At 36.1% G+C, this 16,632-nt stretch overlaps 1 protein-coding gene across 3 annotated transcripts in view; it reads right to left on the minus strand.

The window, feature by feature from the left end:
• Positions 1 to 883: 883 nt before the first annotated feature.
• The window catches only part of LOC109069624 (macrophage mannose receptor 1-like), a 37,353-nt gene continuing 21,604 nt past the window's right edge, over positions 884 to 16,632 (minus strand). Inside the window, exons 1-5 of one of the 3 annotated variants that reach the window (XM_042750625.1) lie at positions 10,426 to 10,720; positions 9,832 to 9,870; positions 3,176 to 3,574; positions 2,636 to 2,965; positions 884 to 1,586 (exon numbers count right to left, since the gene is read on the minus strand). In XM_042750625.1, coding sequence (XP_042606559.1) covers positions 1,231 to 1,586; positions 2,636 to 2,965; positions 3,176 to 3,574; positions 9,832 to 9,868 — 1,122 coding nt within the window. In that variant the 5' untranslated portion in view covers positions 9,869 to 9,870; positions 10,426 to 10,720 and the 3' untranslated portion in view covers positions 884 to 1,230. Of the gene's footprint in view, positions 1,587 to 2,635; positions 2,966 to 3,175; positions 3,575 to 9,831; positions 10,081 to 10,425; positions 10,721 to 16,632 lie in introns of those variants that run through there. The other 2 variants (XM_042750624.1, XM_042750626.1) reach the window with 2 other exon arrangements.

Here is a 16,632-nt window from a genome sequence, read left to right on the forward strand (position 1 = left end):
AAGTCCATGAAAACAAAACATAAACCAAACTGAACGTGACACATATGTGACCCTGGAGCACAAAAGCAGTCATAAGTAGCACAGGTATATAGAAAACAATACATTGTATGGGTTAAAGTTATCCATTTTTCTTTTATGCCAAAAATCATTTGGATATTAAGTAAAGATCATGTTCCATGAATATATTATGTAAATTTCCTACCAGAAATATATCATAACTTTAATTTTTATTTTAATTGTATATTTTAATTTTTGATTAGTAGTATGCATTGCTGAGAGCTTCATTTGGACAACTTTAAAGGTTATTTTCTCAATATTTAGTGTTTTTGTGCACCCTCAGATTCCAGATTTTCAAATAGTTGCATCTCAGCCAAATATTGTCCTATCTCAACAAATTTCAATAAATTGACCCTTATGACTGGTTTTGTGGTCCAGGGTCACATTTATAAGAGCATCTTAAATATTTTACATCACAGTCCCATTTAGGAAGGATAAATGTTATTTTAAAGGTTTAAATACCGAAGTTATTTTAAAAAAAAATTTCAAGTTGCATTGAAAACTGCATTATTTTTAATCATTTTTTAGATGCAGTTCGCAGAACATATTAGTTCTACAAAAGTAAGTACTAAATAATACACACTAAACAACAAACACTAATAAAGCAAACTGAAAGAAAACACTGTAAATGTGTGTATCCGTCACCTTAAACAAGTGAAAACATGACAGAAGTTCAAATAGACATGAAAAGAATTAAACGGAGATCATTCGAGTCAATAACAGAAAACTACCTGATTGTTACATTGAAATATACATTTTCTGTGAAGCTGCTTTGAAACAATATGTATTGTGAAAAGAGCTTTACAATTATACTGGAATTGAATTGAATTAAACTGAATAATTTGAATCCAAATGGCTTGATTAAATCTGTTATTTGACTCACACACAGTGGGTAATTATTTAAACATTTTTAGTCCATTGCTGGTTACAGATTACATGACAAAACTTTTATATAGAAACAATCTATTAGATTTCACATTTTAAGTGATGGATTCTGAGTGCTTTTTGATTACTTTATAATTAAATGAATAATTTACTGGCATTGTGTGACCATGTAATCCATAAGAAAGTAACGGTTCTCTAATTATAGGCATTTTAAAATGTAGTGTAATCTAATTACAAGTACTGAATATTTGTAATCTGGATCACATGTAATCAGTGACTCTCCAGCACTCACTTGGTGCAGATGAAGTTGTTTCTATCAGTTTCAGGGCGGCTGATCCAGTGATTATCGCTTTTTCGAATGACTCCGGATCTGACCGTCTTATCGCAGTCGCCCAGTTCATTGTTGTAATCAGAAGCCCACTGATTGTAGCACACGGTCTGACCGTTGACCCAGAACCAGATCCCCACTGTGCAGGAGTGACGCAGACCCAGCCACACGTGATCGGAGAGAGCGCTCGAGGTCACATTCATCACCCGCTGCTGTATCTGCTCCGAATCCACCGACACCAGGTCCATGTCCCTATCTCTGCAGTATCTCAGAGCTTCAGTCCACATCTTATTCTCTCGGATCAGAACCAGTTTATCTGCAACACAAACAGATCAACAAGAAAATCAAGAAATAAAACATGGAGCCTTTAGAAACAGGAACCATGGCTATTTTAGTATCATTGAGATATTATAGATTCTATCAGTATGTTGAAAAAGTTTTTATTTTTACCTATTAATTTTAATTTCATCTAAAAATGTACTTTTTTATCATTTTTATTATTTGTAGTTTTTTTAATAAATGTATTTTTTATTCTTTTTATAATTGTCTACAGTAAATGACAATTCTGTTATTGTTTACTCACCCTCATGTAATTACAAATCCATAAGACTTTGGTTCATCTCTAAAACATGAATTATGTTTTTTTTTTAAATGAAAAGTTTGTCCGGGTAATGAAATCATGAATCATACGCTTTAAGCCAGATTTAATTTAATTCAATTCAATTCAATTCAAGTTTATTTGTATAGGGCTTTTTACGATACAAATCATTGCAAAGCAACTTTACAGAAAATTAAGTTTCTACAATATTTAGTAGTAGCTTATCAGTAGTGACTTTCAGTTTATGTGCATACGGCAGCAATGTTCAGAAAAATCAATAAAAGACGTAAACAAACAGACGATTAACAGCAATTTGCAATCAAACTAAGTTTAAGCAAATTTAAGCTTTTATTTAAATCTAAACAAAGATTGACACACAAACATAGAGCTCAATACATAGAGTGTGTGGGTCAAGTTAGAATAAAGCTCACTGGTTCTTGTGCATAACGTGACGCGTGACTTTCTGTGTTTACCATGTGTGTTTGTAAATTAAATCTGTCTGATAAATGGTAAAAATAAATAAATACGTGTTTTTTTTTGTTGTTTTTTTACATTAGAGTACATTTTACAAGAGAGTACCATTTTATTGCTGTAAATATTACATTTACAGTAATTCAATGTTTTACTTATTGTTTCTGTGTAATTATTTGTGAAAATTATTAGCAATTTGTAAGTGAGATTTGATTCTACACCGCTGAACTTCTTTTATGAGTTTCTGTAGTTTCACACATACACTGTACAGCAGCTCAGATGATTGATCTACTCACCATCATAACACACAAAGGGACGTTGTTCTGAACAGAGCTCTTCTGTCCATCCTTCATCACTGATACCAGTTGATACACAGATGCTGTTTCTGTTTGTTCCGATGCTGGGTTCACCAGTTCTCCAGTGTGTGAATGTAGCGGTGCTGTTATCTGACCAAACCCAGAGTCTGTGCAGACCGATCCAGACTTGATCATCTTGTAGCATGTTCTCAATCTGATTATTCTCACTCTCATTCCTCACACTGGCCAGATCTGTGTGTTTCTGTCGGCAGTATTTCTGAGCGTCTGTCCAGTTCTTTTTGTCCTGTTCAAGGACGAATCCTGTACTGGCTTTAAAACAGAAGGACATTTGATCTGATATTGATTAAGAGAAATAAATACAAAAAAAAAAAAAAAAAATTACCAAGAAAAAAAGACAAATCCACGAACACAATTGTGGTTCATTGTTCATAACTGCATTTTATTTTTATTATTGGACATGAAATATTCAATATTTTTTGATCACATTTCTGTGTTGTGATCTCTTACAGCTGAACTCACCATTATAGCAGATGAAATACAGTGTGTAACTACAGCTTGCATCATGCCAATATCCTTTATGTGCTTTCGCACAATTCACTCCACAATCCATGTAAACACAGTCTCCATCTTCTTCTGGCTGTGGTTTTGCTGTCATTTTATCCCATTTCTCATACAGTAAATCTTCTCCTCTGTAGAAGGCAGGGTCACTCAGAGACCAAATCCATGTGCTTGTGCTCCTCAGTCCAATCCAGACACGGCCAGAGTTACTCTTTATGGCCTGTTTTATGTCATTCTGTTCATTCATGTCATTGATAGTGACCAGATCTGTGTATTTCTCTCTGCAGTATCTCTGAGCTTCAGTCCAGATCATGTTCTGATTCACAAAGTGATACTGACGCAGAGACGAACTGAGCACGACTGAGGAGAGACACATTCACACAGATCTCACTCATTATATTGTATTTTGTTGTGAAACATACTACAATATTGTATTTTACAACTTTTACAAATATTTTTATAGTGCTTTATTACCTCTGAGACAGAAATATATTGCTATTGTAACACACATTGCGCTGTACAATAAAACTATAGATATATGTGTGTGTGTGTGTGTGTGTGTGTGTGTGTGTGTGTGTGTGGGCTGATCTGTGTTTGTGTTTTTGTGTGTTTGTTGGTTGATTTTAGTTTATAAAGGTGGTTTTGAGTAATTGTTGTGTAAAGCATCAAACAAACATTACACAAAGTAGCTTCAGCAAGAAATATTTTGTTTGATTCAACAGAAAATTTATTACATATACTCTTTTGGACCATGAAGGTGAGTAAATGATGACAAAATTTTCATTTTTTTTGTTGGGTGAACTATACTGTTAATAATTAATTATTATTATTATTACTATTATTACTATAGAAATATGAAATTATTTCTTTAATGAAGTGATACTCTAAATAATAAACTCAAACTGCCAGTAGGTGGTGGTAAAAGACTTTTAAAAGTCATTGCATCATTTATTCATTCATTTGTTTCGTTCAAAAGGCTGATTCATTCAGGAGTGAAGTACAGTGTATGGTTCTTTATGAATGGTCTATTAAATCATTAGGCTTGTTGGACTTGAAGCGGATCATCACCATCAGATCGATCGGTGTGTGACATCAAAGTACCGCGAGAGCTATAGAGAGCAGACGGATCCTTGTGTTTCTGAATCGCTCTCGCGGTACTTTGATGTCATTCAACGATCGACCGCTTCAAATCCAACACGCCTATGGCCAGTGGTTCAACTCACAAAAATGATTCACCGAATTCAGACGTGCATTAAAGGGGTCATATGATGAGATTTAAATTTTTCCTTTCTCTTTGGAGTGTTACAAGCTCTTGGTGCATAAAGAAGATCTGTAAAGTTGCAAAGACTAAAGTCTCAAATCCAAAGAGATATTCAGTCACTGTGCCCCCTCACCTCTGGTGCTGTCTCCGTAGTGGGCGCCCTGATTTAAGTCTGTGAGGCAGGGTACTGCTCTGGCAAGGTCTCCCAGGCTGTTTTTTATACACAGATTAAAACATTCTGGTAACGCAGAGCGAAATAAGAATGGTACTGCATTTAGAAATAATTCCTATTAACTTTGCTATTATTCTTGAATTTTCAAACTGCTAACACTTTGTACTTTTCAGTGTTGAATTATGCCTTTACTGTATGACCAAAAATGATGGCGTAGTCTATTTTATGTTTCAGCTGTTTAATCGCGCCGGCGCCTCACACACACACCATATGCTACTGCATTCATTGGAAACAGTGCAGCCATTTACCGTGACATTCGGCGTAAGCACCGGTCCACTGTGGCATATTTTTGCTCATTATGATATTTTTCCTTCGATACTGAAACGCGAGTGAACTACAAATCCTATTTTACCTAATAAATACGCTAATAGTTTAGCTTCAAATAGACTACATCATGAATATGGACACATTTGGATTTGTGCCTAATGAGAGAGGTAAGCTCAGCTTTATTTCATTTTAAATTAATTTGTTTTGGCTTGTTTTTTGCTAAGCCCATATTATTATATGGGCTACTGCAATTATATTTATCCATTAGAATGATATATTTTTAATTATTGTTCTGTTCTGATATGGTTAAATTTAAAGGACTTGTTGTAAAGTGAGGGGAACCAAAATATCATATAGTGTTCATAATGTTGGTACATTATAACATTATTACGCCTGCCTTTTTTATTTCTGAAAATGCGACTTATACGAGACTTATCTCTTTTTTTTTCTTTTTCTTTTTTTTTTTTGCTCAAAAAAACGAATAATTTATTATTAGTGTGTTTTTAAAAGCATGCAGCAAACAAAAATATGTAATTAATCGGTTAAAATTTGTTACTGTGGGTTAACAAATTTACATAGGTAGGCTATTCATATGAGAAGACCCCTCTGTCAAGCTCCTGAAGTTTGCAGACGACACTACAGTCATCGGTCTCATCCAGGACGGTGACGAGTCTGCTTACAGACAAGAGGTTGAGCAGCTGAACACTCTCAAAACAGTGGAGATGATCATGGACTTCAGGAGAAACCCCCTGCACTCCCCCCACTCACCATCATGAACAGCACTGTGGCTGCAGTGGAGTCATTCAGATTCCTGGGAACCACCATCTCTCAGGACCTGAAGTGGGACAATCACATTGACTCCATTGTTAAAAAGGCCCAACAAAGGTTGTACTTCTTTCGCCAGCTGAGGAAGTTTAACCTGCCACAGGAGCTGCTGAAACAGTTCTACTCAGCCGTCATTGAGTCTGTCCTGTGCACTTCAATAACTGTCTGGTTTGGTTCAGCTACAAAATCAGACATCAGAAGACTACAGAGAACGGTTCGGACTGCTGAAAGGATTATTGGTGCTCCCCTGCCCACCCTTCAAGAGCTGTATACATCCAGAGTGAGGAAAAGGGCTCAGAAAATCACTCTGGATCCCTCTCATCCAAGTTACCCCATCTTTGAACTTTTGCCATCTGGCCGCTTCAGAGCCGCAAATACCAGGACAGTCAGGCACAAGAACAGTTTCTTCCCCCAGGAAATCTACCTCATGAAAAGTTAAATGTTCCCCACCTATGCAATAAAAATATATTTATTTGTTACCACCTCCATCCTAGTACATCCCTGCATCTCACTCGATTCTATTCCATTATCATCTATAGAACAACTGTTCATACAATTTATTTATTTTTCTATTTACTTGCAATATTTGCCTATTTATATTTCCTTTTTTTTTTTTGCCTGTGTGTTGTTGTTGTCTCTGTGTACTGGAAGCTTATGTCACTAAACTTGGCAATAAAGCTCTTTCTGATTCTGATAGTGATTTTGATTCTGATATGCTTGGCTTCCCATAGCAACAGAGTCTGGGTCAAATCTGGTTTACATTCACTTGATAACAACAAAATATCCAAGTTCTTAGAATTAGAATGTCTAATCAAATCATTGTACCCAATTAGATCTAATATAAATAACATTTGCTGTTGTTTGCACCCTTTGTAGACAAAAAAAAAAACACCTTCACAAAAAAGAAGACAGAGAAAGAGAGAGAAAGAGTGAAGGGAGGCTGCTAAAGGCAGCTCCAGCAAGTCAGCAGGTAAATCATCATATAGAATATTTAGTAGTTTGTCACACTTTAATTATTGTAATTAAGTATATTTCCCATATTAATCACTTGTCTTGATACTAGTAATCTATAACACATCATATTTTGATACAACCATATTAATAATAGGCCTATAGATAAAAATAATAATATTAAAAATAAAATAAATGTTCTAAATGAATTGTTTATTAGTATATAATCTAGATTTATGCTGTAAAATATTAAATTAAATGTGTAATACATTTAGGGGAGAGTGGGGCAAGATTAGCCATTTTTACTTATGGGTCCTCAAGATAAGTTTAAATGATGAAGAAGTACAATGAATCCTATCCTATCCTAATAAAAGTATTCCTATCATTTTAAATGAGAATGTATCTATGACAAAGGGTTCTTAAAATATGACTTCTTTTTAAAAAGTGTTCCCATGGCTCAGTTTGGTGTAAGTTGACCCGAGTCGAGTCACTGATCAGACCATCTGATCAAATCTGATACAAACCCATGTGAAATAAATAATAATTTAAAAATGAATTTAATAATTGCCTTTTACAACCAGTCATATTTCTTTTCAAAAGTTAACTTTTACAACATAAAACCAACCAAATGTAGTTTAAATTTCAATATTTAATTATTTGCATTTCTGAAACAATATGTTTAAGACTAAAGGTGTAGCCTTCCTAAAAACAGACTAAACAGAGAGTTTGTTGGTCATTAGTGACTGCAGCTGGAAAGATATATCTGATTATAATGTGATGAAAAGGATTTTCTGGTTCTTATCAGAGAAGGATTTGGTGCACTTGTACACTGTCCCTATCAAATAAACTACAGATAATGTGTATATATGCTAACTAAACCACTAATATCACATTCAAATACCAGTTTATAATTCAGAGATTTAACTGAACTACAGTGTCTTATGGTGGGGTAAGTTAAAACGCTGACTCAATTTACCCCACAGCATTTGGCTCACTTTGCCCCATAGATGCCATTTCGAAAAACTATTGTTGCTAACCAGTTCAAGCTAATATTAAGCTAAATGATTTGCATGGTTTTATATGTTGCTAAATCACCTATATATGTATCATAAATAATTTTAGATCTGGATAAATTTGCTTTGATGTAACAACCATTACAACTGTTATGCTAAAATTTTACTTTGGCAAGCCAAAAACAGTTTTTAAATAAATGGGTGCCTTCCACTCCTCCCGTGTGTTTCTCCTTTTCACAGTCTGGCAGAAATGATGGGTTTTTCCAAAATACATGGTCACATGACAGTAAAAGTGTACAGTTGCCAAGATGCAGGGGGTGGCTCAACTTACCCCACTCTCCCCTACTTCCCCTGAAGATGAGGAAGAAGCAGGCTCAGAGAGTGAGGGAGAGCCCACTCTCATCAAAACATCTACAATAAAGTCTGGAATTATTACAGAGTGTGCTGTCTTCTCTTTTAATTGTATATTTGTAACAACTGGTTAATTTGTATTAACAACCACCCCCCTAGTGCCCCTTTTTTGGTTTGGGCCACTGCCCCTCAAAATATCTGTGCATGGCCCTGGTCTACGTCATTGTGTGGAAAGATTTGCATGTGTGTTTCGTTGTGAAAGCGAAGCTACTTTGTTTGGTCTTCCAAAAGATGTCACAACTAGAAAATAGTGGTTAAGTTGTATTTACAACACTGTTCCAGAGCAGCTCAACCCAAATATTCAGATTTTACGGAGGACAAGGACTGTTTCCTGTGAGAGTAGCCTACAATGCTGGTGTCTGTTTCTATAAAGTGGGACAATTCTAACTTTGCATAAACAACATGTAGAACAATCACTGCCAACTGAAAACAATTCAAAAAAGACACCTCTCACTGCAAAAAACATGTTCTGTGTGATCAGGGCCCAAGTCATTATAATCAGTAATTATGTCGCCACTGAATGCAACAAAAGCCTTGTTTCTAATGGGTATTATTGGTTTTGTCTCATCCCACTGGTGTCCTGATAATTTATCCTACCCATCAGGCACACACGCATCACAGTATGTTAAAAGGGCTAAACATTTTCATCACGCTTGAGGTATTCAGCCAATCACAAAGTACTGCATTGCTGGCCAATCAGAGCACACCTCGCTTTTCAGAACGATGAGGTTTGTAAAAATCGCCATATTTCAGAAAGGCGGGGCATAGAGGAGAAACAATAATGTACAGTATGTAATGTAAATAATGTGTTTTTTTTTACCTTAAACCACATAAACACATTTCATTACACCAAATACACAAAATAATGTTCTTTTTAGCAACATCATATGACCCCTTTAAGAAATGAAATGCCGTTGTGTGTTGCTCGGAGACGAACAGTTCTGCTTTGTCTTTATATTTTCGTTGGCAAAATTGAGCAAAACAGACAAGATTGTGTCTAAAATCACACTAATATTCACTTCTTATTTACTGAACTGTTGTATGAGATCAGTATCACATTTGCGCTTGTTGTGTGATATTGCACTTATTGCTCGTAAATGTAAATATGTAAATATGAGACAAAAACTCAAACAGGGGCATTTTTGCCCCATAACTTAAATTTTAGGGACATTCTAACTATGTTCTCTAAGCTCCATTACACAGTGAGTTGTTGCCCTGCCTCATATTTGTCATCAATCAACTGTATGAAATGTCAGATGACCCACAGGTCTGAGGCGTGGCAAGTGCGTTAAATGCGTTAATCATTTTAACATGTTGTTTTTCACCATAATTAATTAATCTAAATAACCCGTTAAATTACCAGCACTAATATATATATATATATAAGTTGTTTATATTTATGTCTTAGTATCTTCAATTACTAAGGTTAAACATTCAAACTTTAACTTAGACTGAAAGGACTCATGGGAATCACTGACGATGTTTTGTGGTTTTTATGTGGTTTATTACAGTAGCAGAAAAACAACAGTCAACATCTCGTCAACAACATAAAAAATTTACAGGAATCATTCAAACACACTTGAACACTGTCAGCACAGCACTAACACTAACTATCAGCACTAGTACTAGTCAAGCACTCATTTAAACACTCACTCACCTGTGAGCAGAACAGACATCAATGTGATTCTCTCCATTTCTGAGGGAAAAACAGAAATCAGTCTCAATAAATGATGCAGACGCTGAACATCTGACCAGATCCAGAACATCAGATCATGTCATTTCTGCTTTATCATTGCTTATTAGATTCTACATCAGTTATAAATACACACATGAAGCTCCTGAAGCTGACGTGTGTCGTGATTCAGTCTGAAAATACACTGAAAATACATAAAACTTACAGTAAAAGCAGCTGTGGTTGCCAGAACTTTTCAGTAAAAAATACAGCAGCAATAATTTGTTTTATGGATTTAAGTTGCATTTACAATAATACATTTTACTGTACATTATTTGTAAAAAATATTATATTAACTGATATAATGCTAATATACCAACCTACTGAAATAATAAAATCTTTAAAACACTGACAACCATCTTAAAAACTCAGATTGTAATAAAGTTAAAAAGAGAAACCCACATAATGAATCCACACATTCACTAGTTAAACAGTGATCAGCTTAATATAATGTGATATAAACACTGCTAAATCAATCATATTATAATCAGTGTAAAGTTAAGACTCAGAGTTTCTTACCTGTAGATGTTGTGATTCAGGTGTGTTTGTGTTTCTTCTTTTATCAGGACAGACTGATATCACCGATCCTCTCTCTTTCTGCTCCTCCCATCTTTGCTTTTCCTGGAAAGAAAAACTCCCTTCTGTGGTTTGTTTCTTTTTCAGGTTTGTTTCCTTCTTTCTTGCCCAAAGGCAAGTGCACTGAACAAGAGAGAGTGTGTTCATCTGTTCACTGTTGTGTGTGTTTATACAGGTGGAAAGAAAACTAAATACACACTTTGATTATTCTGTGACACGTATTATTTGTGTCTTTAGATTTCAATTCCAATACGTATCTTCAAAAGTTCTTTCCTCCACTTCAGCAGCAATTACAGCACTAATTTATTTATTAAAATGCAGGGTTGTGTCTTAGGGTTACAGTGTAGGTTAGGACTGGGTTATAATATTTATAATTAGCTCTATATATAAACAATAGAAGTCTATAATGTAGATGGCAAGTGTGTGTGTATGTTTGTGTGTGTGTGTGTGTGTATGTTTGTGTGTGTGTGTGTGTGTATGTTTGTGTGTGTGTTTGTGTTTATATTAGCAGAAAATCCAAAGTACACACTGAGCTTGTTTTATTGCACTATTTGTATCTGTAAATTTTAATTGTGTAATTGTGTAATGTATTTAAACATTTTCTTCTCCAGTTCAGCATTACTTACATACAGTAAATCTTTAACTCTAATATGACAACAAAATCAAACAATTAAACGGTTTAAAAACAGTACAGAATGTATAAAATTATAATATTTGTAAAAATGCAGAAAGTTGTCTGTTAGGGTTAGTGTGTAGGTTAGGTTAAGGTTATAGTATGCATAACTAGCGCTATATAAAAACAATATATGTCCATGTAATGTCCATTTTTATTTCTGCAGGGAAACTTTAATGAGACATGAAGGAGAATCCGCTGAAGTCTGAAAGAGCACAAGTGCATTATTTAATGAATTATATTGTAATATCCCGGCATGCATCGTGAGTAGCCGGGTGCATTGTGGGTATTTGTTTATAATTGATTTATGTATTGTTTAAGCAATATGGTTGGGTTGTTCTGTTAGCATTGTTATGTGTGTTTATGTTCAAGTTGGTTCACGTGGGTTGGGTTCATTTTACTGCACTGTTATGTGTAAGTGTGGCCGTCACTGTCACGGAGAGAGGTGTGTAAGGCAGGGACACGGCGGTATGGCCTTGTCTTTGCAAGTTTTCATTCTGTGTTAAAAATAAAGTGATGTGATATACAGCCAATTATGGTGACCCATACTCAGAATTGGTGCGCTGCATTTAACCCATTCAAAGTGCACACACACCGTGAACACACACCCGGAGCAGTGGGTATCATTTATGCTGTGGCGCCCGGGGAGCAGTTGGGGGTTCGGTGTCTTGCTCAAGGGCACCTCAGTCGTGGTATTGCCGGCCCGAGACTCAAACCCACAACCTTAGGGTTGGGGGTCAGTTTGTGTTTCGGTGTGTTGATGAATTGCATATAAGTAGTGGTATTAAGACAGTGCGATCTCCTGCCATTTGATTCTGTCAGCTTGCCTGCTTCTAGAGACCCTCGTGGTCGTGCGGTGTCTGGGACACGAGTGCTCTCACTCTCCGTCAGCCAAGCGTAAAAGTCGTGCTGCATAGATGCTAGCACCCCACTAGCAATTAGCTTAGTAGCAGTCTACTGGCCTAGTTTAGCTCCAGTCAGCCCACGCTCTGATGAACAACCGCCAGTTGTTACAATATTAATTAACTGTTATTATTTTCTCCTTCCTTGTATCTATCTCCAGTGTCTCATGTGTCGGTGTGACATTTAAATTATCAAGTCAAGTCAAGTCTGCTTTATTGTCAATTCTTCCACATGTACAGTACATACATACAGAGAATCGAAATTGCGTTACTCTCAGACCCCCGGTGCATACAGATAACACTAACAGTAGAGCCTAAAAATCTAGATCAAATATAAAATATAAGATAAAACTATACAATAAGGGAATGTAAAAAAGACATAATAGAAAAAATAAAATAAAAATAAGGTTAAATAAAAGCAGCGCAAGGCACATGGCAGATAGAGTGCAAACCAGTGAACAAACAGTGCAGATAAAAAGATTTTTAGTGCATAAAAAATAGCTTATTCAGTCTGATTAAAAGTGACTTATTTCCCTATTAATTTACATATTGTTCTAATAGACTGAATCATCAGGACAGAATTTGAATATGTGCCGTTCTTCCTCAAGATTATGATGACGGTAAAAACAACAAAGGGCCGAACCAGGAAACCAGGAGCGCTTTTCAGGTAAAATATGCAAAACCATCAAAATATGCTACCTGAAATAAATTTAATCATAATATTCTAGCTAGTTGCAAAGGCAACATTTCTCATCTCTGTTTAATTTAACTTCTTGTAATAAATGACTAAAAAACTATATGTATAGTATGTATTTTGTATATTGTAGCAGAAATATTTCAGTTACAAACAAACTTTATGTTTGGAATATTTCTGCTGTATTTCTTTAAAATAAATCAAGAGAAGGCCAGAATGTGTCTTTTGAGGTGAAAAACTGTCAAATGACAGCATGAAACCAAACACAATGAAAAGACAACAGGAAATGAAGCATCCAGAGACAATTGGTAAAGATCAGGGCCTGTTATTCATGAAAAATCTTAGTGCTAAGAGCTGCTCCTAGTAACACAATTCTAAGAAAACACTTAGAAATGTAGGTGTTTCCTCTTAAAATTAAAGAAAAACATAATTCAGAAAGCATCTTAACACTTAAAATAGGTCTTAAGGTCCACAATGGTTAGGAGTATGAACAAGGACTTAAGAGGCTTAAGAGTTTCTTTAGCAGAGGAGAAATTTGACGAAACATGAAGAGGGAGAAGAAATGTGTTGCACACAATGCATGACAGTGAGATAACAAGAAGCTACACATTAGATCGTGCAGGGATCATGTTTGTGACCGATCTTATTAGAGACACACTAACATATCAGACACCGCCAGAAATGCCAAAGCACCAGAAATGGGTAAATAAAAAATAAAGAATATATATACATATTATGTGTATGTGTGTGTGTGTGTGTGTGTGTGTGTGTGTGTGTGTGTGTGACAGAGAAAGAGAGAGAGAGAGAGAGAGAGAGAGAGAGAGTACGGTGAAACAGGAAAAATTACACCTGTAATTTCAAAGTGAAGACTTAAAATAGACCCTACACTTAAAAGCACTTTTTTTATTTCCTTCTTGGACAACCAACCAATCACAGCCTTCAAAAGACTGTTTCCTTTGAGTGTCCGCTGTTGATTGCCAAGGCAAAAAAGCCACATAATTGGAGAGGAGCTAATCAAACCCACCTGCATGTGTACAGTATGTTGACAGGGATGAGTTGAAACAGGACATACAGTGGTGGCCAAAATTATTAGAACACTAGTAATTTCATCAGCAAAAATATGGTTTTAAGTCAGTTATTTCTATCTTTTGCTGTAGTGTGTCAGTAGGAAATATCAGTTTACATTTCCAAACATTCATTTTGCCATTAATTGTAGTAATCCAGTAAGATTTTTGTCTGAAAACAGCCAGCGCTCCACACAGAGATCAGGGTCCGTATTCACATAACATTTTATCTTACCACTAAGAGTTCTCCTAAATAGCAGCAAAAGTTTTTAGCTAAGAGTTTTCTCTTAAAACCTATCCACAAACCTGCTGAGACAAACTTATACTAAGGAGTAGAGAGAAGTCTTAAGCGAAGAGTAAGGGTGGGGTTGACCCAAGCGTCCACCTCCCGCTCTCTCTTGTGAAGCCCACACGGAAGGGACTTAAACTGTAATTCGTCAACTGGCTGCTAGAGGCTGGCTGCAAAAGGGAGTCAATCCCATAGACTCCTCATGTTAAAATGCCCAACTTTACAGCAAAAAAAAAAAAAAAAAAACATGTTTACAGCCTGGTCCAAAAAAGATTTTGGTCTATATAGCTAATTTGGCCATTCATGACAATTGTGAATCGTTCTGCATAATTAAGGGCGTGTCCACTTGAGTGACAGGTGGATTGCCGCTGCTGTCACCATCGTCGAGCTAGGTGGGCATGGTTTCAGCAACCAGCTCCCACCTTTTTACCCATTTTCAATTATCCGGGAGTGACGCGCGGTGACACTCTGCTAAGATGGCGACAGCTAGCTCCGCCTACTTTTGGCTTCAAAAACATCCCTCAGAAACCTATGAGTGATGTCACGGACACTTTGTCCATGTTTTTATACAGTCTATGGGTTGACCTAGTTGCTATGGATGATGTCAGCATACTTAACTATGCACACAGTGATTGGCTGATAGGGGACTGGGTCACAGATTTATTAATAGAAATATTGTAAAGCACAATATTGTTTTGCCATATTCAAATAAATGTTAATTAGTTAAAATTTTAAAAGTTAATTGTCACATTCAAATAAAGATTTTAAGATGCAGGCTAAGTGTCATTAATTAAACATACTGTATATGTGCATTTATGCTTCTTGTAAACAATAAGTGAATATGCATTTAAACAGCTTTTTAATTTACAGACTACAGCAATATCACCCTGCATCCCATGACAGGTTACCCACTGAAGCTAAGCAGGGTTAAGCCTTGTCAGTACCTGGATGGGAGACCTCCTGGGAAAACTAGGTTGCTTTTGGAAGAGGTTCTAGTGAAGCCAGCAGGGGGTGCTCACCAGGGCCGGACTGGGATGCAATTTCAGGTTGGGAAATCCCACACTTATCCAGGCCACACAGAAAATAAAGGGCCAAAATTGTACCTTTTGGGGTACAACAGCTTGACACTGTAGCAGTACATCGTACGCTACTTATAAGTACCTTAAGAGTAGTAATTCAGTAATTCAATAAAGGTACTAATTTGTAGGCTTACCTATTAGGGGTAAAAAAAAGAACAAATATGTCCTTTTAAGGGTCCTGTTCCAATATCAAGCTGTTGTTCCCCAAAAGGTGCGATTTTGGCCCCTTATTTCCTGTATATAGCCTATACATCCACAACAATTTCAGAAACCAGACAACCAGATTATTTTTATGGGTATCTAATAAAAATGGTCTAAATCCTTTGTCTGGGGCTGTGGAAAATAATTAAAGGTTCTCTCTTGCACTGCACCTTCACTTCCCTTTCCCTTTTCTTCATTTTCCCTAATACCCTAGATAATAAGAAAGAAACAGACTAATATTAGCGTAGATGCCATTCTTCTAATGATGTAGCAAGTACATGGGGTGTAAAAAAAATTACGAAAAATAAAGCATCAACAGGTGTTGACATATCCCAACAGCACAGCAGTAATGACTTTATGAACTACTTTACTTTCAAGATCGATACTATTAGACATAAAATTTTAACCATGCAGCTGTCAGCTACAGTATCACATCAGATAATGTGCTATAGATCGCCTGAGGAACAATTCCACTCATTCTCTACTATAGGAGAGGAAGAATTGTATAAACTTGTTAAATCCTCTAAACCAACAACATGTATGTTAGACCCTATTCCATCTAAGCTCCTAAAAGGGGTGCTTCCAGAAGTCATAGATCCTCTTCTGACTATTATTAATTCCTCATTGTTATTAGGATATGTCCCCAAAACCTTCAAACTGGCTGTTATTAAGCCTCTCATCAAAAAACCACAACTTGACCCCAAAGAACTAGTTAATTATAGACCGATCTTGAATCTCCCTTTTCTGTCCAAAACACTAGAAAATGTAGTATCCTCACAATTATATTCCTTCTTAGAGAAAATGGTATTTGTGAGGATTTCCAGTCAGGATTTAGACCGTATTATAGTACTGAGGCTGCTCTAATTAGAGTTACAAATGACCTGCTCTTATCATCTGATCGTGGTTGTATCTCTCTATTAGTGCTACTGGATCTTACCGCTGCGTTCAACACTATTGACCACAATATTCTTTTGAATAGACTAGAAGACTTTGTTGGCATTAATGGAAGTGCATTAGCATGGTTGAAATCATACTTACATGACCGCCATCAATTTGAGGCATTGAATGAAGAGGTATCATATCGATCAGAAGTGCAGTATGGAGTACCTCAAGGTACTACGACCGTTTTTCTTCACGCTTTACATGTTACCCTTGGCAGATACCATCAGGAAACACAGTGTTAGCTTTCACTGTTATGCTGATATATTTCAGCATATGCTATATTTCTGTGTGGCCCGGCAAAACATA

Source organism: Cyprinus carpio, chromosome B23 (genome assembly GCF_018340385.1).
Source record: "Cyprinus carpio isolate SPL01 chromosome B23, ASM1834038v1, whole genome shotgun sequence".
NCBI lineage: Eukaryota > Metazoa > Chordata > Actinopteri > Cypriniformes > Cyprinidae > Cyprinus > Cyprinus carpio.